Source organism: Magnolia sinica, chromosome 6, assembly GCF_029962835.1.
Source record: "Magnolia sinica isolate HGM2019 chromosome 6, MsV1, whole genome shotgun sequence".
NCBI classification, from domain to species: Eukaryota; Viridiplantae; Streptophyta; class Magnoliopsida; order Magnoliales; family Magnoliaceae; genus Magnolia; species Magnolia sinica.
Genome location: NC_080578.1, coordinates 25,456,443 through 25,482,625, shown reverse-complemented (window position 1 = coordinate 25,482,625; position 26,183 = coordinate 25,456,443). Strand labels below are relative to the sequence as shown.

The 26,183-nt window shown below is 41.3% G+C and overlaps 1 protein-coding gene across 2 annotated transcripts in view; it reads left to right on the top strand.

Annotated features, from left to right (window-relative positions):
* The first annotated feature begins 6,314 nt into the window (after positions 1-6,314).
* LOC131248579 (protein HLB1) overlaps positions 6,315-26,183 on the top strand; it is a 77,596-nt gene continuing 57,727 nt past the window's right edge. The window contains exon 1 of one of the 2 annotated variants that reach the window (XM_058248923.1): positions 6,315-6,785. In XM_058248923.1, coding sequence (XP_058104906.1) covers positions 6,436-6,785 — 350 coding nt within the window. In that variant the 5' untranslated portion in view covers positions 6,315-6,435. The remainder of the gene's footprint in view (positions 6,786-26,183) is intronic. The other variant, XM_058248922.1, reaches the window with a different exon arrangement.

Below are 26,183 nucleotides of genomic sequence, written 5' to 3'. Positions count from 1 at the left end.
GATCGTAAAGTGAAGGGAATTCACCACGAAGTGAAGGGACATGATCGTGAAGTGAATGGAATTGACCGCGAAATGCATGGAAATAACCGTGAAATGCATAGAATTGACCACGAAATGAATGAAATTCACCACGAAGTGAAGGAAATTCATCGCAAAGTGAATGAAGTGGACTTTGACCACGAAGTGAAGGAAATTGACCACGGAGTAGATGAAATTAACTAATACACAAACAAATCATCATTCATAATGAAATCACTATTAAGAATACATAATTTACAGTAAATTTATGAAAATTTATACAAGACATCATTTACATCATTTTACCTTGAATGTTTTATAAGACATCATTTATAACAAATTACAACACTTCACAAAATTTTCCCATTCCTCTCATACTTAAGACAAATATATTATCTTTTGTGGACACTCATGCAATCATTAGCTATTGAGTTCCTAAAGATGAGAGTGAATTTTTGCAAGTCTGTCCCTGACAAAATTCTATCACTGCACAAAATGTCAATATATTTTATGACAAATATACCACAATCATATCCGTTCGTCTGCTTTGGTATAAAAGTATCTTCTCTAACCATTCAAGCCTTCTTGTCCAATGCAGACATATCTCCTATAACATGGAATATTATAGGCAAGCCCTCCTTCATCAACTCGATACATTCCCTATGTCGACTGACTGCCCTCGAATATAAACTGTCGAGAATAACGATCTCTCGGTCTTGAGGGTGGATGACCATGAGGTACCAATGACTATTGGCGTGATTGATTGGTACATATGCTTGTTCATGTTTGATAAGATAAGATATCATTAGAAAAATTATAGAAATGGGTACACTTAGCATTGATAACTTGTAATGACATCATTACCTGTTCATACTCCCATATGGGCTTCTGCCCTTCTTGAGGTTTAATAATGTTGTTCACAGTGAGTTTCTCTACTTGTAATGTTACATGCTCGTTGTCGCTACCAATGTCCCGATACATTCTCAATGTCAACATTTATAGGTCAAGACATGGCTATTAAAGACAAAATACCAAATTAGAACATATATCATATAAACAAATAACATAGTAACCATAATCCAATTCATACAGTTACCAGAAAAAAATGTAGGGCAGAACTTGCAGTCTTGAGTATATAAAGTAGGAAATGAACTATGCCTTCTCTCTAAGGAATCAACGTACTTGTCAATAGCCTAATCAATAAAGATGGCGGATTAAGCTCTAGTCTAATATAAGAGTTAAATACACATGGATGTATATATGTGAGTTACTTACCATGCTATCAACCCATGCACCTTTCTTCCATATGGTCTTGAACCAAATAAATCCGTCGAATTTTTGTTTACGTTGGCCCAACCATCCAATTCATGCAGTTCCTCCTTCGATATAACCCTAAATGGGTCAATCTTAGCCTGGAAGGGTATTGGAGAAGTACAAAATTCTTTCGGTTTCTCAGAGTTGGTGAGGTTGCTTGTAGTTGTTTAAATGATAGAAATGGATGTGAATGGAGAATGCTTATAGACAGACGGCTTCATGACCCTCTTAGTTTTCCTCTTATAGACTGGAATGGACAACAGTTATTTCTCACATACATTAACGTCTAACACATCTTAGTGTTGAACCTCCATCTCTCCGTTCCCCTGTTCCCTATCTTCTATTTCCTCATCCTCCTTCTCAAACTCTTCCTTCTCATTCTCTAACTCCTTCCAAAACTGCATCTTCTCTATAAGAAACGCCTCCATTTGCTTCTTCGACTCCACCTTACCCTCCTCCAACTCTTCCTTCTCATTCTTCAATAACTCATTCTTGATCCTCAATTCTTTATTCTCCCTTAATAGTGTTTCCCTCTCCATCTTCAAAATTGCCCTCTCATTCAACTCTTTCTACTTTAACTCAAGACTTTTTTTTTCTTTTAGCATTAGTTCCCTCTCCTTGAGTGTTAGTTCTTTCTCCCTCTCCATCGATTCTTCTCTCTTTTTTAGTACGCGTTCCCTCTCATTGATATGTTTTTCCTTTTGATTTAACTATTCTCTATCTCTCTCCAACAAAAGTCTCTCCGCCTTCAGCTCTTCCCTATCCTCCCTTAATTCTCCTGTCAATTGCAATCCTGCTCCCTCTCCCTCTCCCTCATCACCACTCTCTTTCTCCCCCTCTCCCTCTCCCTCATCCTCTCCCTCGCTCTCTCCCTCTCCATGTCCCTCTCCCTCTTCCATATCTTCATTATCATCATCTTTAATGCCCTATAAAATGAAGCATTGTATATATCAAATATGTAACATGTCAAAGAAAATATAAAATCTCAACATAAAAGACGACTTTTATGACATCTTACGTGAGATCTATCATGGACCAAACGAATAGCATCCGTCTCTAGCTCCTCAATGGTGGGTTCTAAGCTAAGAATTATCTCAGTATGCAAGAGAGCATCCTTTATGTTCATGTACATAAACATATATATTTCAATAAGTGACCACTTAACTTCATAAAAATTGACTTACATCTTCACTCTTAAGTATTTGATGAATTTTCTTATACTTCCAACCAATCCATCCTTGAGATTGTATGAATCTTGGAATTTGGGAGGGAACGTATAAAATGACACATTCTCAGAGAGTCGATACTCTCTCAAGGGCCCATATCTGTTACAATGAAATAGCAAGATGGTCTTAAATAAATATAATTTCATATAAACTATAAATTAAAATATACAAGAAAAGAATTCTTACTTGTAGGGGAAATATGTAGCCGTTGACGTTGTAGTGAAACCTATGTAATGCCATCAAGGCACTCTCAATCCCTTCAGTCATCCTCTGGAAGCCCAAACTACCTCAAGGGTAGATATCAAAGTCTTCCAACGAGTCCACTAGGTTTATATACTCTGTATAACATGTAATATTCGTGTCGGTTCCCCTAACAAACCACTCTACACATAATATCAGGGCTATCTTCACGACATCTTCATGCTTATTGCTATTAACTATCTTACGGATCACCTCCTGTATGTGTTTCTTTACGATAGGATACTCGAAGTATTTCTCTCTTATTGACTTCTTGGAACGATGAATATTGGGTATGGAGAGGTCACCGGTCTTCAGCCCTGTTATTAGGGTGAAGTCTATCTCCGAAAATTTCAAATGGTTCCCCTGTATCTAGAATACAATATTACCTCTGTATCTCTCAATAAGTAAGTGAGACAAAGCTCCTATAAACCTAAATGATGTAATATGTAGTAAAAATGAGAATGAGAATTGCCTAAAGATATTTAATCTACTGTCATTCTTCTCCAAACCACTCTTTACGATATCAAAACACCATGTCAATGAACATCTGCATGACAGGTTCGGGACTTTAGCACCAAATCCCTTACGCAAAGGTTTGTCATCTGCAAAGATGAATTGAAAATTATATCAACAATAACATTCAATATTTAATGAAGCATGATGTGAAAGTTGACTTGTTGTGGTGAAAAATTATAAAGTATAATGTCAGTTTGCCGAGTCGGCGGTCATTTTTGGCAAATTCCAAATGAAAGTGTTAGACTTATAAGTGAATTTCAACAAGTTTTCGGCCTGTTTTACTCATTTTTCAGTCAATTTCATGTAGTAGTTGGCAAATTTCCGCAAGTTCTCGACAAAAAAAGATGTCAATTTCAAGCAGTTATCGGTCATTTTGACGAATTCCAAGTCAAAGTGGCCGACTTATAAATGAAATTCAACAAGTTTACGCCCAATTTCACTCAGTTATTGGTCAATTTTCCAAGTTATATGTTACATTTTGGCCCGAGAATGTCGTAAAATTGACCGCAAAATGAGTGAAGTTGACCGCGAACTGACTGAAATTGACCACGAACTAAGTTAAATTGACCGCGAACTAACTGAAATTGACCATGAACTAAGTTAAATTGACCGCGAACTGATTGAAAATGATCGTGAACTGACTAAAATCCATTGGCCAATGAGTTAAATTGACCGCAAACTAATTGTGTTTGACCGCAGACTAAGTGAAATTGATCGGAGACTAAGTAAATTTGATTGGGGACTATGTGAAATTGACCGATAACTACTTCAAATTAACAGTTTAAGTTAAATTGACTGCAAACATCGTGGAATTGACCAAGAACTGAGTTAATTTGACCACAGACATTGTAAAAATTGACCATGAACATCATGAAATTGACCGCGAACTTAGTAAAATTGACTATGAACTGAGTTAAAATGACTGTGAACTGTGAATGATTGACAGGTGAGTAACAAGCAGTTATCGGTCAATTTCACACAGTTATTGGTCAATTTCAAGTGGTTATCGGTTAATCTCACATAGTTCTCGGTTAAGATGTCAGTTTCTTGCAGTTATGAGTCGAATTTCACTTAGTCCTTGGTCAATTGCATTCACTTCGTGGTAGATTTAATTCAGTTCGCGGTTATTTTAACTCAGTTTGCGGTCATTTTAACTTAGTGCGCGGTCAATTCCATTCACTTCGCGGTAGATTTAACTCAGTTTGCGGTCAATTCCATTCGCTTCGCAGTAGATTTAACTCAGTTTGTGGTCAATTCCATTCACTTCACAGTACATTTAACTTAGTTTGCGGTCAATAAAAATTAGTTCACGGTCAATTTAACTCAGTGGGTCCTCAGTCTATTAACTAAGTGGGTCCTCGGTCTTCATTCAATTTCACATCGGTCTTTGTTCTTTGTTTCAAAAACCCTCAATGTGGGCCATTTGAGCATTGAATTTGCTCATTTATTAGGACATGCCATACCATACAATGTTTAAAAAGAAGTGGATTTTGGATCTTGCGGATATATCATATAAAATACAGTAGGGTCCACAAAAAGAAAACAAGGATTTTAAATATACCTGTCATTTGAAGCTTCTTTGATGGGAGGACCATTTTGTCCTATCTTGGGTTCACAAAAGTCGAAAATGACATATGTGGTGAGTGTATTCTCGACCAAATAAAGTTATATCGAAAATAGGGGTTTTACTGCTAGGGTGGATAATCATAAAAGGGGAGAGAAGAAAGTAGTAAAATGAGGGTTTTACTATTAGGGTAGACAGTTACAAAGGAGGGAGAAGTAATCAGAAAATGAGATTTTTCTGTTAGGGTGAAGGATTAGGAAGAAGAAAAAAAAATCAGTGAAATTTTTAAAGGAAATGCAGCCTGCAGCTTTCGAAGGTGTGTCTCTTGGAGCAGGGGCATTTTGAACCTGTGAAAAGTTGTCCGTACAACAAGGGAGAATTCGTGGAAGGTAAGAATGAGAGGGCTTAGGAAAGTGCGTTGCTCATAAGTGAGTCGTACGGTGGGAAAAAGCTCCACTTTATGACATAAGTTAAAAAACATGGCAACTATAAATTTATGTGAACCACACCACATGAAGCCCGAGTAATTGAATACATATCATTACAAACTTTTTTGGACTTTGGATGAGGCTGATATTTGTGTTTTTCTCATCCTGTATGATACTTCGTGGGCTATCATGATGTATGCATTTTATCACCTTCATTCATTTATTTTTCCAGGTCATTTTACCGCATGAACGAAAAAATAAGGTAGTTCCAAATCTTATGTGAACCATACCACTTGAAACAAGAGTGATCGAACGCACATCATTAAAAACTTTCTTGGGGCTTAAAAAGTTTTGGATGAAGCTGATATTTGCGTTTTCCCTTCATCCAGGTTTGTGTGATCTAATCGAAGGATGGAAAATAAATATTACAGTGGGCCTAGAAAGTTTCGAACGGTGAGTGTTCAATCACCACTGTTTTCTAGCCGTGTGGTCTACTTTAGATTTGCATCTGCTCATTTTTGGGTGATCCCATAGAATAAATAGACCGCATGGATTAAACACATGCGGTGTTCAATGTCCACCTCGCTAGTGGCAGCATCAGTAGGCAACCGAACCGTTTGCACTATCCAAACGCGTCGATTGGTATTACATGAGAAGTCCCATACAACCTACCTCCCACAGTACAATTGGAAGAAATAATATTAAATCGAGACCATCCATCTAGTGTCCCTGACAATGGACGGTGAGAAATCAAGAGACAACACTGATCAGAGAATTTCAGGCACCTTTTTTTTTCTGCTGTGTCGCAACCGTTCAATTATTTTGATCTCACCATGCATTTAAATCCACAAATCGGATGCCTGGTATCGTGGAATGCATCTTGATTCTGTTCATCTATGAAGAACGGATGGTCTCAATCATCCACGTGTACGGTTTAGAGATAAGATGCATGGGATTTTCAGTACAATCGTGGGCACCGTACCGTTTCCCTCAGAATTCCTCTCTTTTGCGATTGAACTGAAGGCAGTGCGAGGAGATCTCTCTCTCTCTCTCTCTCTCTCTCTCAGGAAAACCCGGTAATTTTCCCGTCCCAAGATCTTGTCCCTCACAAAAACCCTGTTATCTGGAAATGCCTTCAAACGGCGACGAACCGGAACCCAAAAACGGGGAGAATCCGGAATTTCCTAACGGAAGCGAGCCGGATCTTCCTACAAAAGCCGATCCGGATCCTGCAGTTGAAGAAGAGACCGAGATCAGATCGAACGACGTGGAGAAACCCTCACCGTCTGATGAGATCGAGCGTTCTGAGATCGGGAACGGCGAAGAAAATCGGACTCTCACGATGAGGGAGCTCTTGAATGAGTTGAAGGAAGAGAAATCGCCGGAACGAAATGAGGCTTCTGAAGAGGGAGGGGGATTGCGTAGGAGCACGGCCACTGCCTCCGACGGTGAAAGGCGGGATGTGGGCTCCTCACATAGGTCAGTTTTCAATATCGGTTCAGATGTCGATTTTGTAGAAAAATGGTTCTGTCATGTTATTGCTGGTTGAAGTATTGCAACTGGATTTCTTGAGAAGGATTAGATTTAGTAGAGTTATATGATAATCTGTGGGACATGTTGATGCATCCAGCCCACACAAGTTGGATGCTTGAAGAACAGGCCTGTTTGAGGACCCTGATTAAGGATTTGGAGTGTCCAACAGTCTAGATTGAAGAATCCAACATTTTGATGGTTATGTTTATCTGATAGAAGATAGCATTCCCAACATGCACTATGGATCTAATCGGTGGTCATTTAGTTACTTATTACAGTTAGAATTAGTTGATCTTTCTGCTAGTACTTTTGTCACATTTTTAGTGGGCTACTTTTTGGGTATCGAACAATGTTAGGGTGATGCACAACTGGTCCCCTTTGAAGGTCTATTCAGCTAAACGAGCCGGAGATCATGCAATTCCAATACTGTTTGAGTGAGATACGACCCATTTAGAAAAGCCTATATGATTGTGATGGGATTCAAGGCTATTTTGGTCATTTTTAAATCATCATCATTGTCTTCTAAGCCTTATCAATTGGGTTTGGCTACCCGAATCCTGTTCCGCAATTCCACTCTATCAAGGACATGTGCTAAGATAAACCATATGTCATCAGGTCAATTGGGTTTGGCTACTCGCATCCTGTTCTGCAATTCCACTCCTGCCCAACATGTGCCGATGTGTAACACAGGTGTGAGATCTAGGATTTTCATCATGACAGTTCCTCAATGGATGCGTGATAGTCGAAAAGTCAGGCTAGCCTATTCATTGGGTGGGCTATATTTAGAACGTGCACCATTGGTCATATTTCTTTTAACCATCTGTTTCTGATGTACATGTGTGATTCAACTAATGAGTGGCTAGGCTGGGTTTTTGGGCTAAGGAACATCTGAGGTGGGGTCCACCTGATGAATGATCCAAAATTCTCACACATGTGATGTGGGCATGTGTTGAGTGCTTGTGTTTGTCAGATGGTGATGCTTGGGTCAAATAGCATTCCTCGTCCACACTTTTGTGTTTCATTACACCGGTCTGATAAACTCTTGCTGCTCGCCACCATCTTCTCTTTTTCAGGATTGGTTACTCACGCAAAGGGTTGTTGATGTTATGATCCTGAAATCTCCCATTGACTTCAGATCTTTATACATGTTAACTTCTTGAAAGCATTTTTTTTTTCTTCCTCCATGATTTCCTTGTGCCAATTACTCAGTGCTCGTTCTCTTTTCCTCTATGGATAACTTATCTGAGGATTCTCTTGGTCAATAGTATTTTTGCCCCTCGTCCTCCGGTTAAGCAATTATGTTCTTGTTCTGTTCTATGCAACACTCTTACATCGGCCCCCATCAGCACTTCTAATAGCACAACGCTTTTCTAGATCAGATATCTCGTTTTTTTTTTATTCTCCCACGAAAGCTGTGAGTGTTCACTTCTCTGCTCCTCTAGTACTAGCTCTTTACAAGTGCCTCCTCAATTAGCTATCTCTGGTTGTTTCTACGCCAATAAAACTATGTATTCATGTTTTTTCTCGGCCTTTTGTCGATCTTATTTGTTTCATTGACCATTGAACATTACTTGTTACTCTCCATCATCATGTGTTTTTGGTTCCTTTTTGTTCTTTTGGGATCCTCAATCTTCTAGGGGGGGATGTCAAATCCATGTTGGCAACAAATAATGCCTAGAGAAACTTTTTCTTTTCTTTAATATTTTTTCTTTAATTGATAAACATGATGTCTACAAATGTGCAAGAGCAAGAAGAAGAAGAAAGCGTAACTATCAGAAGAAGAAGAAGAAGAAAGTGTTAAAAGGGATTCGAAATGACGCACAAGAGCAAGAAGGGACGACAAAAGGGAGAGGAGGAGAAAGTTGGGACTGATTCGCTTACAGCTTCTCTAAATGTAACTGGTTCTTTGTCTTAAGGGAATTCCTCAAAGGGCAAGGAGAAGATCATGGATACTACTGGAGTAGAAGAGGATGCTCAGTGGGAAACGGTTAACAGCATGAGGAAGCATGTAAAGACTAAATCGGGAAGGACGACAAACCTCTTAAGCTACCCCACGTTGTTCATCCAAGGATTTCCGGAAGGGTGGCTCCTTGTCAATTTCGCTAGGGTTTTTGGCAGAGCTGGTGCTATGATGGATGTTGTGATTCCTCGAGATAGGTTCACGGCGAGTGGTAGAGGATTCACATTCGTGAGAATGAACTTGAAGGAAGAGCTTGCTTGGCCAGTGGCGTTGTTGCATGGCGAAAGTTTCAGGGGGAAGAAACTGTTGGTCCAAAGGGCTCGGTTTGGTCCTGAGCAGTCCCATAGGGGGAGGGAGCAAAGCGGAGGGAAAGCCAAACAGGAGAGGATTCTCTCGAGAGAATTGAAGAGAAGGTTTGTCGGGGAGGGACCTTCTCCGAGTCCTTTAAGTAGAGGTGAGGGGTTGACATCTTACAGGGATGTAGTACATGGGAAGGAAGCCTCAGGTGAGGTGAAGATAACTGAGGAGAGGAATCTTTCAAGAAGGAGGGTTGTCTCAGAAATCAATATTTCTTTTGAAGCTGGAACAACAAGTAGGAGAATCTGTTATCAAGCTAAGTTCGGAGGTTATTCCGAAATCTTGGGATTGACTTCAGCCTTCAAGGTTCGGTCGTGTAACGCCCTAAAATTCTGACTCTCATGGACAACACGAGAAGCCGAGTTCCCGGGTGTTAACTTGAACATGTCAGAGTATAAATACTCTGCATTATAATTCATATTTTCATGGCAATCATGGCAATGACAGGAAAATAAATCTAATGCCATTTTAAATAACTAATTTATGTTCCATTCATCGAAGTCCAATTAAGCATGAAAATAAAATCCAAGTTCTGTCCTCCCATGAGGGGATGTTACAATTTAAATGTAAATAAACTATCATTTTAAATAACTATTCTATGTTCCATTCATTGTCTAGCATTTGTTGCCATGATCCATTATACTCCTCTCCGTGGAGCTTTTTTATGGGATTGTCAACTGCAAAGTCTGTGGTTTTTCCACAAGAGGAATGAGTTGCTTAGGTTCAACTCAGTGAGGGAATTCCTCTAAGATTAACCCACAATAATCATATAACCAGCATGTGTATAATTTATCCAAAACATCCATATAGAATCTTCTTAATGCAATGCATGATATGCATGCTTTAATAGGGGTACCTGACTAGATGAAATATGGATGCCCACGCTTTTCCCAAAATAAGATCCCCATACTTTTGGCGGAAACAAGAATTCCCACGCTTTCACATAATCGCTAGCTACTAAAGGTTCTGAGCCTACTAGTGAGACAGCGACCCTACCACTCTCACTAGCTCCCCAAAACCCAACTAATGAAACGGGATTCATGCACTTTCACTAGATAGTGTACAACTAGAGAAATAGGAATAGACGACACTTTTTCCATTGTAACACCTAGAGTGGTTAACCCAACTCCTGGATCCTAGCGAATGCATAAATTAAGTCCAATCCTGTAGTTAGTCCAATTTAATATCTAACCGATTTAAGATGAACACACTCTCCAAGTTGCCATCACATCCACCACATTCTAAAATCTCATGGTCCACCATGCCTAAAAAGATGGTCGTTACCATTCTCATGACACCTAACATAGAGGGACGGTTACACCTAGTCATAGTGCTACTCATGACTCAAAATCGTAATTATCCGCAGATGGATCCATAACAAAAAATATTCCAAATCACTTGGATTCTCCCAAAACCATAACAATCTTATCACATGTGGATGCGCGGGTCCTTGAGATGTGGCATTCTAATCACATATGTACCACATGACATCACAACCTATATGAACATGCCAAGTTCATTCCAATATAATTCCATCATATAACACCTTTAAACATATCATAGTTGTATATACAACGTGTAACAATTCCAAAAACACATGGTCGCCCCACCAGGACCTCAAGATCTCGACGTCTTGTATTTATGTTACTTTTCTGTCTACTCTACGTAGCTTGTACATCCGAATGATATCTATTTTCTCTGAAGTGACTTGGATGATCTCGAGCCCAATCAAACTACACTCACCTACTTCTGCCTAACAATGCAGTGCATGACATGGGTAGCCATATAAAGCTTTGTCGGGTGCCATACCTATACTTACTTGAAAACTAATGTTATAGGCAAACTCTGCGTGTGGTAGGTAGTCTTTCCAACTTCCCTTAAAATTATGGATGAAAAGTTGAATGATGATTTTTCTAACAAGACTATGAGTTTTGGTGGAAGGTGTGAATCCGATTGTGATGCCATGACGGTCCATTAAGCGAGCCCCGTTCAAGATCCACCATTGTGAGTTGTGGACTCCCAAACAAATTGCATATTCTGACCCTTTTCATCCCAAACTAGAATAGTGGAGTGGATTTCTCAAAACACCATGTTAGAGTCATAAGAGTGGACCGTCCAAGGCCATCCCATGCATGGGACGTCCAACCCTTGCCTCCCTCGTGTTATATACATGAAACCCACTCTCTTTATTGTTATTTCCTCAAAACCCTAGCGCAACTCCAGCAACCCTAGCCCCCACGTCCTAGAGAGAGAGAGAGAGAGCGAGAGAGAGAGAGAGAGAGAGAGAGAGAGAGAGAGAGAGAGAGAAGAAGGAGGAGGAGGAGGAGGAGGAGGAGGAGGAGATATCTACTACAGGTCACGGATGAAGGTCGTTGAAGAAGATATCTACAAGTCGCCGTCGAACAAGAAGAAGAAGAAGATATCTATAGGTCATCAAAGATAGGATACGAGGCAAAATCAATCTACAAAAAGATGGGGATAGCGCTCTCTAATCTTAGCCTCGCGCTCCTAAGACGTCTCCTCGACACTATGGTGACCCCATTGCACTTTCACCATAGGAATGATCTACATAGTCTGGCAACAATTGGGAGATCTGCATAGTCTGCCATACAACCTCGGCCCAACAATTGGGAGACCCATGTAGATCATTCCATTGGTGAAAGTGCAGTGGGGTCACCATAGTGTCGAGGAGGCGTCTTGGAGCGCGAGGCTGAGATTAGAGAGCGCTATCCCTATCTTTTTGTAGATTGATTGTGCCTTGTATTCTATTTTTGATATATATGTTTATGCGATGCCATGTTTTCTCTTCCTTCTTATTTTGTTCTGCGTGATGGTAAATTTCAAGGACGAAATTTTTATTAGGAGGGGAGAGCTGTCAGGCTTGTGTCCTAGTACCATTCCATTCCTTAGGATCCCGCGATCCACCCCGTCGAATCCCGGCGACCCGTGACCTATAGATAGCATTTGCGAGCGATCCTGAGTTGCGTCCTGTGAACCCGAGCCCACTCAACCCGAGACTTATGCCATTGCGATTGCGCCGTCGCCACGGTTCCAACGCCGCGTCTCGTGCACCTATGCGATGCTTATATTGAGAGTTATGGCCCGCGCATCATCATAGCCGTAGACTGCACGTTGCGGGGCCATAGCTATTCAAGATATTGAGCATTCCTAGGAATTATCATTTGGATGATGTCACCCTAGGCTAGTAGTCACCCTAGGCTACTAGCCTAGGGGTGACATCACCCTACTCTAGTAAGCATGCCTTGTAATGATGCCAAGCATGCCAACCCCTTCCTAAGAGCAATCGTTTCCCTAGCTAGCTAGCCTCTCTCTCTCTCTCTCTCTCTCTCTCTTATCTCCTCTTTGTTCGTCATTTCTCCCCTGCTAGAGAGCCCCAAAAGTCCCAAGCAACCTCCATTTCCAGCACCATTGCAAGCTCTAGCCTCCCTAATCCAGCCCTTAAGAACCTATCACCACCATTAAATCCAACATTAGAACCTAAGGGTGGAAGAAGAAGGAGATTTGAGGTGGGTGTCATTCCTAGGAGTGGGTATTTTGTTTTCTTCCTTAGATTATTGATTTTTCTTACATGGGAGCATGTAGGACCCACCAATCAATGGTGGAGATCCTACTTGACCCCATAGGTGTAGCCAATGGCCCACTCTTGTTGCATGCATAAGCCATGATGGGGCTATTCTCCATGGACCCCATCATAATGTTTTGTTTAAATCCATGGCTTTGATGGGTCATCTAGACCCTGATTTCATGGTGAGGATGGCATCCCCACCTCAGATTTTCAGATGTAGGGTCCATGCATGCATGGAACCCATTGATGTATGGTTTGATTTGTTTGGAGGGGCTCATAGTGACGAAGCCCCCCCTCCCATGGCCGTGGATCTCTCTCTTTCTCTCTTTCCTTCCCCCTCTACTCCTCTCTCTTTTTCCCTGTGGGCGTGGCCCACCTAGAGTGGCCATGACGCCCAGACTGTCCAGCAAGGTGAGACGGTCTTGTTGTCCATTTTCTGGATGTTCGACGGCCCATCTTGCTACCCATTTTGACATACAAGGTGAAATGCAACTAGTAGTCTGGTCTAGGGTCTGTGTGGCCCACTAAGGTAGGCCATATCGTGATCTATGTGACGAATATCAATCTTCCAGCAAGCTTTATGGGCTGGAATGTACAACAACATGCTGCTGTCCAGAAAATTTTAGGCCCATTTGTTGTCTGTTTGAATGGAAGTTTAGCCATGTTTATCAGCTTTTTTTTTTCTCCATTATTGTGGGGTGGTCCACTGAGGTGTGGACCCCACCTTATGTATGATGAAGCCCACACCATCCACCCTTGTTGGAACGCCCATGGAGCAGGCCCAGTGTGTTGAACCCTCTTGTGCTTGGGATCATCATCATCCAAGTTTGTTTAGATCATTCTCATCGGCCGAGGTGAGGATCCCTTCTAGCATTTCCCCAACACTAGCTTAACCTTCATGTAGTTGTAGGTTGTTTTCAATTGTTGATTGATTGTTTGTTTTGATTCAAATCCTTTATGCTAAATCTCTGATTTGTGATGAATTAATGTTGTGAATCATGCGTTGAGTGATTAATTACATGGATGTATGTGTTTAGATTAGAGATTGAGCAAAGTTAGGTTAGGGATTCAAACTACTTGTACATGGGTTCATGTCTAATGACCGTATGGTGTTAGAAACCACATAGTTCGTGTACTTGTGGTGATCAAATGTTGTGAATGATGTTTCATGATTGTAATACATGTGGGGATGTGTAACTCAGTGAGTCAACTCATTATGCGAGTTAACCCGCCGAGTCAACTCGATTCACCCACCAAACTAGCTCAAATGGACCTTATACAATGTAGGTTGAGTTAGCCTATCTTTGAGTATGTTTGTGCTTTATTTGATGATGGTTATCATGGTGTTTATGCGAAGTTATGTTGCTGGAAATTTTTTGGAATATGGCGTTTATGTTTTTGTGAACTCGTGGATATATGTTTAGAATTGTTACAAGTTGTATATGCAAATATGATATGTTTAGAGATGTTACATGATGGAATTATATGAGAATGAACTCGGTATGGTTCATATAGGTTGTGATGTCATGTGGGACATATGTGATTGGAATGCCACATCTCAAGGACCCACGCATCCACGTTTGAGTAGATTGTTATGGTTTTAGGAGAATCCAAGTGATTTGGATTATTCTTTGTTATGAATCCATGTGTGGATAATTACGGTTTTGAGTCATGAGTAGCACTATGACTAGGTGTAACCGTCCCTCCATGTTAGGTGTCATGTGAAGGGCAACGACCATCTTAGGGCATGGTGGACCATGATATTTTAGAATGTGGTTGATGTAGTGGCAACTTAGAGAGTGTACACATCTTAAATCGGTTGGAGATTAAATTGGATTAACTAAAGGATTGGACTTAATTCATGCATTCACTGTGATCCAGGAGTTGGGTCAACCCCTCTGGTGTTACCATGGAGAAAGTGTCGACTATTCCCGTTTCTCTAGTTGTACACTATCTAGTGAAAGTGCGGGGATCCTGTTTCATTAGTTGGGTTTTGGGGAGCTTGTGACAGTGGTGGGGTCACCATCTCACTGGTAGGCTTGGAACCTTTGGTGGCTAGCGATTATGTGAAAGCATGGGAAATCCCGTTTCCGCCAAAAGGATGGGAATCTTGTTTTGGGGAAAGCGTGGGCATCCCTGTTTCATCTAGTCGGGTACCCCCATTAGAGCATGCATATCATACATTGCATTAAGAAGATTCTATATAGATGTTTTGGATGAATTATACGCATGCTGATTATGTGATTGTTGTGTGTTACTCATGGAGGGAGTCCCTCACTGAGTTGAACCTAGGCAAGTTATTCATCTTATGGAAAAATCGTAGACTTTACAGGTGACAATCCCATAGAAGAGCTCCATGAAGAAGAGTACACTGGGTCATGGCAACAAATGGCAGACAATGAAGCTGAGGCGGCTTAGCCATGATATTATTTATTTTTTGTTTTCCTTTAATGGTAGCTTATTCAAATTCAAATTCTAATAAGTCCCCTCATGGGAGTACAAAACTTGGATTTTATTTTTGTGCTTGATTGGACTTTAGTGAGTGGAGCTTAGAATAGTTATTTAAAATGGAATGAGATTTGTTCCTATCATTTACGCCATGATTGCCATGAAAATATGAATTATAATGATTGTAAAGAAGATGCGGAGTATTTATACTCTGAGATATTCAATTAAAGCCTGGAAACTTGGCTTCTCGTGTTGTCCACAAGAGTCAGAATTTCGGGGCGTTATAGGTTGTTCTCTCCACCTTCCCATGGGCTACAATATCTCAGATTGCTTAGTGGTTGGACGAGTGTTGTCGTTAGCAGCTGGATAAGTACTCAATTAAATCCATAGGTTAGAATGAAGTATGGCTTTGGCCAGTGCCTGATGTGAATGTCGACACCCTTTCCATGGCTGCAACTTTGAATGGAAATGGACCTATTGGGAAGAGATGGAGATGGGAAGAGTTCCCTATGTTCGATTTTGAAGTAGCTTCTTGTTTAGGGAAAGTGCTGCAAATCGACCCAGCCATGGAGGCTGGTGAGGAAATGGGGGTGATTCGAGTCCGCGTGAGGTAGAAGAAGGGGTCTTTCTACAAGAAGCTCAATGAAGGTGATGATCAGGGATAGGCAGGTATCTATGTGGGTGCAAAAGGAGGAGCCAAGGCTCCTTTCTCCTCGATGGGGTGCGGTGTGGAGGTTGTGTGGCTGGGTGTGACAACGATAGACATGGATGCTAGGGCATTTTCAACGAAGGACTACAGGCAAGGTCATCCAAGGGAGTACCGGATATGATCCACGACACTTGTCGAGAAGCGGTGGTTGTAAACGTGGTAGGTAAGGTAGGGAAGCTTTGGGAGAAGACATCTAGTGTTTTGTCTTCCACAGGAGCACATATCCTTACATATGCAGCTGCAGGCTTGTTTCAAATGGTAGGTTCAGATTCCAATCCTGTCCCAAACCATGGCTTGGACGTCGAAGCTCATCCTCATTGCTTGGTTCGGAGTGTCGAGCCGGACAATTGTCTCGAAAGTGGATTCCAGCTGTTTGATTTTGTTGATGCTCCAGATGGTGACACACGGCAAGTAGAAGGCCAAGTGGAACACGTGTTCATTCTTCAGTCACGTGTCTCAAGTGAATCCGATTCCCATGCACGTGCAGGTGGGGTTTTTTACTCCCACATGCGACATAAGTGAAGTCATGTGTGATCCGAATGCCTCTCGTTTAGTCCATCCCCTCGATATATCCTTTCGCTAGGGACTTCTTTTGAAGATCAGGGAGCTCTGGAGAAACGCGACCTTGATAAGTAAGTGCGGAAGATGACTTTGAGAAGTTCAAACTTGCCAGGAACAATTTTAGCTATGATTCTCAAGGAGACGTGGGGCCTATGATAAGCAAGGACAACTCGATCCTAGAGGAAGGGGAGCAACAATTGGCAGTGGAGGTTTTAGTTGGGGAGAAACTTGAGGGAGCGTTGATGGTCACACCTCTTTGTTGCAAGAAGACATCTACTACCATAGTATTGATTGTTTCTAGTGGGCTGATTGAAGACTCTTCATCTTTTCGGAATCTACAATGGGAGGGTTCAAGCACAAGGGAATAATTTATGTGGGCAAAAGATGCACTGTTCAGAGTGGAAGGATTGGTGGGCCTATCCTATGGTTCTCGAACGAGGATGTCTATGAGTTTTTTCATTTTGCTGAGGCCAGCGCAGCGCAAAGGGATCAAGAGGGACAAGGTTCCAAGCCGAAGAAGTCCTCCAAGAGTATGCGAGAATTGTTAAGTCTCAATTGCTCCATCAATTACAAACTCGCGACGAAAGCAAGTGGCGGTAAGAGGGTGAGAATAGGGAAAGGAGGTGCCCAATGTTAATTCTTTCTTGAAATGTTCGAGGGCTGGGCTATAGGATTAAAAAGGCCTAGATCAGGAAGATTTGCAAGAAATCGAAGGTAGGCATAATCACATTTCAGGAAACAAAGCTTCCTTCTTGCAATCCAGGTATGCTTAATTCTGTTTGGGAGTCAAAGAGTGTGGATTGGATTGCGGTTAATGTGATGGGGTCTGCGGGGGAAATTCTCGTCGCTTGGAGGTCCGATGTTTGGAAGAAAATTGATTATTTTCTTGGTTCTTTTTCTGCTCCGGTGTTTCTATAGGACATCTCATCCAATTTTCATTGGGTTTTTTATTTTGTATATGGGCCATGCCAATCGTCTCTCCATGACAGTTTTTGGGAAGAACTTGACAATGTTAGAGGAAGGTGGGATGTGCCACTGTGTCTTGGTGGTGATTTTAATATTGTGAGTTTCTCCTATGAGAAGTCAAAGGGGGGAAGTGTCTAAGAGCATGGCTTCCTTTTTAGATTGGGTCAATAGGCATGACTTGGTGGACTTGCCGATGAGTGGGCCCACTTTCACATGGTCGAATGGTCAGGAGCCACCGATGATGTTGAGGTTGTATTGATTTCTGGTGTCGGTTGATTGACTGTAGCAGTATTCATTGGTGCATCAACGTGGTCCCTAGGATGGTATCTGATCGCATGCCAATTGCGCTAGAGATCTCCAAAGAAGATTGGGGCCCAAAACCTTTCGGATTTGAAGTGGCCTGGTTGGAAGTAGATGGCTTTTCTTTGTTGGTGGCAGATTGGTGGGATTCTTTTTCGATGGAAGGTTACGCTGGTTACAAATGCTTCTACTCATATTCTTAAAAAATGGATCCCGTTCCAATAGCTCCGAATAAATTAAATACATTGTTTAGAAAATTTAGAATGCTTAAGGACAAGCTAAAAGGGTGGAAAAAGGAGGTTCTTGGGCTGAGGGAGGCTAAGTTCGATAGGATGACGAAAGAAATTCAAGTGCTCGATATCCAAGAAAGGGTGTCCTTTCAACTAAAAATAGGGCTAGGAGGGAAATCCTTACTCTTAACCTCGCGAAAAAGGCTAAAGAAGAGGAGATCAAATAGTGCCAAAGATCTAAAGCGGTGTGGTCGAAGGAAGGAGATAGGAACACTCACTTTTTTCACAGTATTGCTAGTGCCCGGGCCCGCACAAATAGAATATCCTCCTTGGAGATTTGAGGGAGAGAGGATCGCGAATAAAATCAAAATCAGCGTGGCTAATGTTTCTTATTTCAAAAACATGTTGATAGATGAACGCTAGGGCAGAACTAGATTGGATAACCTTCATTTTTCCAAAATCCCCCAGAGGAAGCTTAATTGTTGGAGAGACCAATATTAGAAGATGAAGTTGTAGCGACTCTTCGGTCCATGTGTGGGGACAAGGCGGGGCTCTAGTGGATTTCCTATGCTTTTCTTTCAGAAGTTTTGGCACGTGATCAAGAAGGACTTTATGGATTTTGTGTCTGAAGTTTCAGAGAGGAGCCGTTTATCCACAGAACTTGGGGCATCTTTCATAGATCTTATTACAAAAGTAGAGGGGGCCAAGCATCTCAAAGATTTTAGACCCATCAACCTTATCGGGGGACCTTATAAGATTCTAGCGAAGGTGTTACCTTTCAGGGTCAGGGAGGTGTTATCTAAAGTTATATTGGAAAATCAGTTCGCCATTGTTGTTGGTCGTCAGATTTTGAATAGCGCCTTACCGGCTCACCAATGCATCGACTCTAGACACTGGGAGGGGAAGAGTGGCCTTGTGTGCAAGCTGGATTTTGAGAAGGCTTATGACCAAGCTATTAAAAAACGGTTACGTAATGGCCGTTACAGGAAAACTACTCGTAATGGCCTGTAATAGTCTTGTACGGATCGTAATGGCCTTGTAACGGTGTCGAAATGGTTTTTTTTTTTTTTTTTTTTCTAGAAATATAAAAAAAGCCATAATGACCGTTATGCGGGTCGTAATGGCCATTATGGCCCATATCGTAACAGTAATGGCGACCGTTACCGTTTTTGAATACCTTGCTTATGATCATGCTGATTGGGATTTCTTGGATTACATGCTTGATAGGCTGGGATGCAGTTTGAAGTGGAGGGGATGGATTAGTTCTTGTGTGCAAACCCTCTCCTTCTAGGTTCTTGTCAATATATCTCGTAAAGGCTTTTTCAAATCCTCGCGGGGGTTGAGGCAAGGGGATCCATTGTCATTGTACCTGTTCGTGGTTATTGGAGAGCCCCTTAGTTGGATGCTGTCCAAAGGTGTTGAGGGTGGGTTGTTCAATAGGTTCAAAGTATCAAGCGTGGGAAGTCAAATTTGTCATCTTCAGTATGCTAATGATATGATCCTATTTTGTGATGTTAGTGAAGATGCAGTTGATAGCCTTTGGAAGTTAACGGTGTGCTTCGAAGCGGTTTCTGGGTTGAAGATTAATTTTGCTAAGTCGGAAATGCTTGGTATTAACATGGGAAAGGAGGAGCTTTGTATTTTGGCTAGTATCTTCGGTTGCAAGCTGGATACTTTCCCCTCCACATATTTGGGCCTCCCACTCTGCATTGGAAAGCCGGCTAAGCATCTTTGGGACAAGGTTATTGAGCGGATTGAGAGGAAGTTAGCCTCTTGACAGTGATGCCATCTCTCTTTGGGGGGCCGGCTGACGCTTATTAAGGCAGCTTTCTCCAATATGCCTGTCTACTTTATGTCTTTATTCAAGTGTCCCAAGGCAGTGGTGGAAAGGCTAGAAAAAATAACGTTGGATTATCTTTGGAAAGGGGCTAGTGAGGGGAGGAAGTTTCATTTGCTTAGACAGGAGGAGGTATGTAAGCCGATTAAACCCTTGGGAGTGCTGGGATTAAACCCTTGGGAGTCATGAATAATGCTTTGCTTGGCAAATGGATTTGGCGCTTCGGGGTTGAGAGGGGCAGGTTGTGGAGGGAATTGATCGACTCTAATTATGGATCCATTGAGGGTGGTTGGTTTGTTAATCACTCATCTCTCTATAGAGCTTCCACCATTTGGAAAGCCGTGGCGGCAACTGAGTCAAGGATTAGCATTCTCGGTGGCTGATGTCGCTGTATTCATTTTTGGGTGGACGTATGGCGCGGAAACTGGGCGCTTGAAGTCCAATTTCCAAGCATTGCTCACCTTGCTCTTGATCACCTTGTTCCAGTGGCAGAATGTTTTTTCTTCTCAGGGGACTTGGTGGTTTGGGCGGCACCTTGCAGAAGAAACCTGTCGGATTATGAATTGGGAGAATTCATAAAGCTTCTGGTAACTCTAGCCAGGGTCAAATTTCTAGATCAAAGGGAGGACATGATTATTTGGGCGTCAAACCCAAACGGGTCTTTTTCGGTTAATTCGTTAGCTTGCCTCTTTGGGAAGTCGTAGTCCGGTTACTCTTCTCACCCATTTCATCATTGGTCCTACAGGGCCCCTCCCCGGGTGACAACTTTTGTTTGGCTTTTAGGTCGGAAGAGGATCCTAACCATTGATAATCTTCAGCGTCGGGCCATGATTCTTCCTAACATATGCCTTATGGAGGATGGAGAGTCAATGGACCACCTATTTATCCATTGCTCCTTCGTCGGTAAGGTTTGGAGCCACTTCTTTTCATTGTTCCACATGGCTTGGGTGATGTCGAGATTTGTGGAGGAGTTGCTTTGGGGGTGGCACAGTGGAGGGGTAAGCAAGGTGGGGAGAGCTAGATGGAGGCTTCTAATTATGGCGGTGATGTGGTCTATTTGGGGGGCTAGGAATGATCGCTGTTTTAGGAATCGTTGTGCAGATCTTGAGGAGCTCATTAGAAGAATTAATGCTTTTATAGAGGATTGGGCTTTTGTTATCAAATTGGCTTAGGCTGGTTTGTTTGGTCGTAGTTGGCTTGTATTCTTTTCTCTTTCTGCGAGCTTTTTAATAAAATGGTTGTTATTTCTCTCTTAAAAAAATGTCTACAACTATCATTTCAAAAAATAAATAAATTGTGTACAACACTCATTACGCCTCCAACAGCATGAGACTTGGATCGTTTTCCCATACCATCATCTAGTAAAAACTGCAACTGGAGAAATGTTGGTTTTATGAAGTTAGGACATGATTTGGTAGTTATTTTGACGTGTATGGCACTAAGTGGTTGCCAGTGGTCATATTGAAGTGACGGAATGGAACTTTGCTCATGCAGACAGGATAGCCAATGCGTGCACTATTTCTGTTGCAGCTATTCGTTGTTGGCTGCTCTATTAGTTGGATGTTGGCATGCTTCTTGAATGGACAAGTTCATTACATGTCACCTCCAACCCCTTTCCTCTTGTATTTATTTTTGCCTGTCCTCTTGTTTGTTGCCTTTGCAAAGAAGTTCAAGCCAAAAATTAGTCAAGATGTGTTTGCTCAAAACCATCATCATTCATCCACGTTAATCTTGGTCTCTCTCCTAGAGGACATGCTTCCTCAATACATGGATGATACGATTGCAACTAGTGAAAACTATGCAACTATTTCATCAATTAAGAAGAAGAAAACCGCAAGCTGATGCCAAATACACAATATGATAGCATTGCACTATTTTTACAGCAACATGCAACATTGTTTCCAACCTTAGGAAAAGAAAAAGAACTCCCATCTCCTGCCGATAATGTGTAAAGTTTCCTTGGTGATACCCTCTTTTGCTAATGCATTTGCCTCTGGATTTTCTTCACAATGGGCATGGGCAAAATTCTAAATCCAGTGCTTCCTCAACGAGCTTAGCTATGTTCCATGGGCAATATGCCCAGTTTTCGTCCACCTAATGGTGTTGCTCGAGTCACCTTCAAAGATAATAGGGTTAAAGTTATAGCTGATGGCCAGTTTAACCCTATGAAGAAGAGAAGCTGGTTTGGCATAGTTATGATTGCAAACGCCCAGAGGCCCAACATAGTAATTCCCTGATGGTTTTTAATAATCCCCCTGACGCTTACCAGACCTAGATTTCCAAAGGAACTGCCATCGAAGTTTAGCTTGTAGCATACTTTGGGTGGACTCAGTGTTTAAGTTATCGGCAAAAAGTCGATAATATCGACGATAATATTGGTGTCGCCAGCATCGCGACACCGAAAACCCCTTTTTTCGTTTCTCTGCCAGTTTTCGGCGAATTATCGGCGATTTTTTAGAGTTTTCGTGATAATCAGAGTTGTTGGGCAACAAATTCGATGTAGCTACCAACTCCATTTCGCCGATAAAAAGGCAGTATCAGACATTTTGGGGAGAGCATCGTAAATGCCAAAAAATAAAATATAAAATATAAAAAAATTGTAAGAAGGTGATTTCGGTACCTGTAGAAGAGGTACGCCTGATCGGAAGAAGAATTTGGTCGGCCTTGATCGACAACAGTTGTGTTTCGGTCTTCCGTAGGTACGAAAAAACCTCCCCTCTTTCTTTTTTTCTTTGAATGGATGAAAATTTTCAAAATCAACGAGAATTCTGGTGAATAATCTGTGCTCTCTTGGGAATTTTGGTTCGATTTGCAGATTTGGGTTTGAAATGAAAACCCTCAGATTGGGATTTGGGTTCCAAATAGAAACGGGAAACCCTATTCCCCTTTTGAAAATGGCATCGGACCCCTTTTTTTCATGCGCGGATTAGATACTGACAGGTTTAGTAGCTAGACTCGCTATTGAAGTGATGTCACCAAGTTCCGTGGGCCCCACCATGAAGTATGTTTTGTATCCACACCTTCCATCCATTTGTAGATATCATTTTAGGACAATATCCAAAGAATGAGTTAAATCCAAAGCTCCAGTGGACCCCAACACAGAAAACAGTGGGGACAGTGACGCCCACCATTAAAAACTTCTGAAGGTCACAAAAGTTTTAGATCAACTGATATTTGTGTTTTCCCTTATTTCATGTTTTTTAGAACTTTTGAACAGGTTGGATTTCAAGTAAACATTATGGTGGGCCTTAGGATAGTTTCAACGGTGGGAATCACTTTCCCTACTGTTTTCAATGGTGGGGTCCACTACAGCTTTTTATCTGCTTCATTCTTTGGTTCATGCCCTAAAATGATATCTCAAAATGGATGGACGGTGTGGATACAACACATACATCATGATGTATGGCCCACAGAACTTGGTGACGTCACTTCAGTAGCCCACTCGCTACTCAACCTGTCAGTTTCTAATCCGCGTCCTTTTTTTTTTAGGACGCTGATGATGCTCATGTTGCAGTCGAGTCGCAACTGCTTATGGTATTATGGGCCCTACTATGATGTAACGTATTTTATCTGCTCCTTCCATCTATTTTGGACACTCATCTTATGGAATGAGCTAAAAAATGAGTTAGATCCACATTTTAGGTGGACCACACCATGGGAAACAATGTGATTGAACGCTTGCCATTAAATTTGTTTTAAGGCCCATTGTACTTTTTATTTGCCACCCAACCACTTCATTAGGTTCACATAGACCTGAATGAAGGGAAAACACAAATATCAGGCTGATGATCAAAACTTTTGGGCCCCAAGAAGTTTTTAATGGTGGCCATTCAGTGACCACTATTTTCTATGGTGTGGTCCACCTCAGAATTGGATCTGACTGATTTTGTGGCCCATGCCCTAAAATAATCTACCAAAATGAATGGACGGTGTAGATATACATCTTATATTATTGATGTAGCCCCATGGCCCAATAATGGACCGTGAAGAAATCCCACCGTACTGGGTTACTCGTATGGTTTTAATGTACTGGGTAAACTATGTCGGGCCCACCATGAATGTATGTGCTTTATCCACGTCGTCCATCCATTTTTCGGGCTCATTTTAGGGGTTGAGCCAAAAATTGAAGCATATCCAAAGCTCAATTGGACCACGCCACAGGAAATCGTGAGAATGATGATTTCCAACTTTGAAACCTTTTTATGGCCTACAGTGATGTTTATTTGTTATCCAACCTATTCATAAGATCACAAAGACACAGATGGATGGAAAATACCAATATCAGCTTCATTTAAAACTTCTATGACCATCAAGAATGTTTCAACGATAGACGTTCGATTCACACTGTTTCCTATGGTGTGGTCCACTTGAGCTTTGGATATGCTTCATTTTTGGAATAAAGCCCTAAAATTGTTTCGTAAAATGGATGGATGGAGTGGATAAAATACATAAATCACGGTGGACCCCATGGAGTTTACTCAGTACATTAAGAGTTCCTCAATCTGCAATCCACTCCTACACAGCCTTCAAAGAAGGGCTTGCCATGAATGGTAGGTGGACCCACCGTGATATTTGTGAGAAACCTACTCCGCCCATCTATTTTTCTAAATCATGTTAGGACATGGGCCAAAAAATGAGGCATATCCAAAACTCAAGTGGGTCACATGATCGGAAATAATGCAAATTAAACCTCCACCATTGAAACATTCATGGGGCCACAGAAGTTTTGGATTAGTTTTTTTTTTTTTTTTAAACCTTTTTCTTGGCAGTGGCCCATTTGATGTTGGTTGTTTAACAACAACAATTGTACAATCCAAGCCATCCGGACAAGGGAAGTGAAAAGCAGCATTGTCTCAAAGCTATCCAAAAACTTTTTTAATTCATTTACTTTTACCTGTTTTAATTATTATATTTTAACTATACTTATATTATATAAACTCATTTTGGTTACTATTTGAGTGATTTCTTACGACAATGCATGACTTTTGGCCCTCATTAAATGGAAACTTATTATTCAATGCATTCTTTTTGCAATTTTTTCATTCCCGAATATGTAAATATGTGTATTTAGGTATATCCTGAAGTTTCACCGAAAAATTCCACCATTTTCTCTATATTTCCCCCTCTTTCCCTGCATTTCCAGTTATTGGCGATATTATCGGTGATAACGATATTATATCTTTATCTTCGGCCAGCGAAACTTGTAGTGATACCGACAACTCGAACACTAGGTGGACTTCACTATCTTCCTTTAACTTTGTTAACCTCCCCAGTGTTCGAAATATCGATACTATCGGTCGATATTATCGGTATCGCAGTCCAGCGATATGAAACCCTTCGAAAGATACTAAAAATTTGAAGAAATCTTTATATGGATCAATATATTGGTAAATATCGCATAATATCACCAAATATCATTTGATATCGTGCGATATCAACGATACTACAACTCCGGACGTTGGTACAACATCATTAATCAAAAAAAATGAAAAAAAAAAAGAAAAGAAAAAAAGAAAAACTTTCAACAAGTAGATTTCGGTACCTGTAGAGGAGATCTCCCTAATCGGAAGCTGTATTTGAAGGGCCATTCGAATCGCAACAACAATATCTCTGACTTGGGAGAGATTTGGGTGAAATCTGTCGAAATTCAGAGAAATCACAAAATCCAGGGAAATTTTCGACGAAATCAAGAGAAATTCTCAAAAAAATCCAAAGAAAACCTCGGCCAAATGATAGATTTGGTAGAGATTTTAGGGTTCCGGAATGCTGGAACCCTCTCTCCTTCGAAAAAAAGGGCTCCGAGCCCTTATTACGGGATGCGGCTGGGCTAGTGTACCACACACCACCGACCTGGATGGTGTGTTGACGTCACCAAGTTCTGTGGGTCCCATCATGAGGTATATGTTATATCCAAACCGTTCGTCCATTTAACGAGCTCGTCGTAAAGCTTGAGCCAAAAATTAAGACAGATCCAAAGATCAAGTGGACCACACTAAAATAGGCAGTGGGAGATTGAACGTCTACCATCGAAACCCTTTTGAGGGTCACAAAAGTTTTGGATCGATATGATATTTGTTTTCCCTCTTCATCCAGGTCCGTGTGACCTCATGAATAGATTGGATGGAAAATAAACATTATGGTGGGCCCTACAAATGTTTTTACAGTGAGAATCATTATCCCATTGATATTTGTGGTGTAGTCCACTTGAGCTTTGGATGTGACGCATTTTTGAGCTCATGATCTAAAATGATCTCTCCAAATGGATGAACGGTGTGGATATAATAATACATTATTGTGGAGCCTATGTAACTTTGTTCTCCTTTGAACTGTTTGTATAATTGGAGCTCGACGAGCGTTAGTGCTCATCTTCGCACGATACGTACCCACACC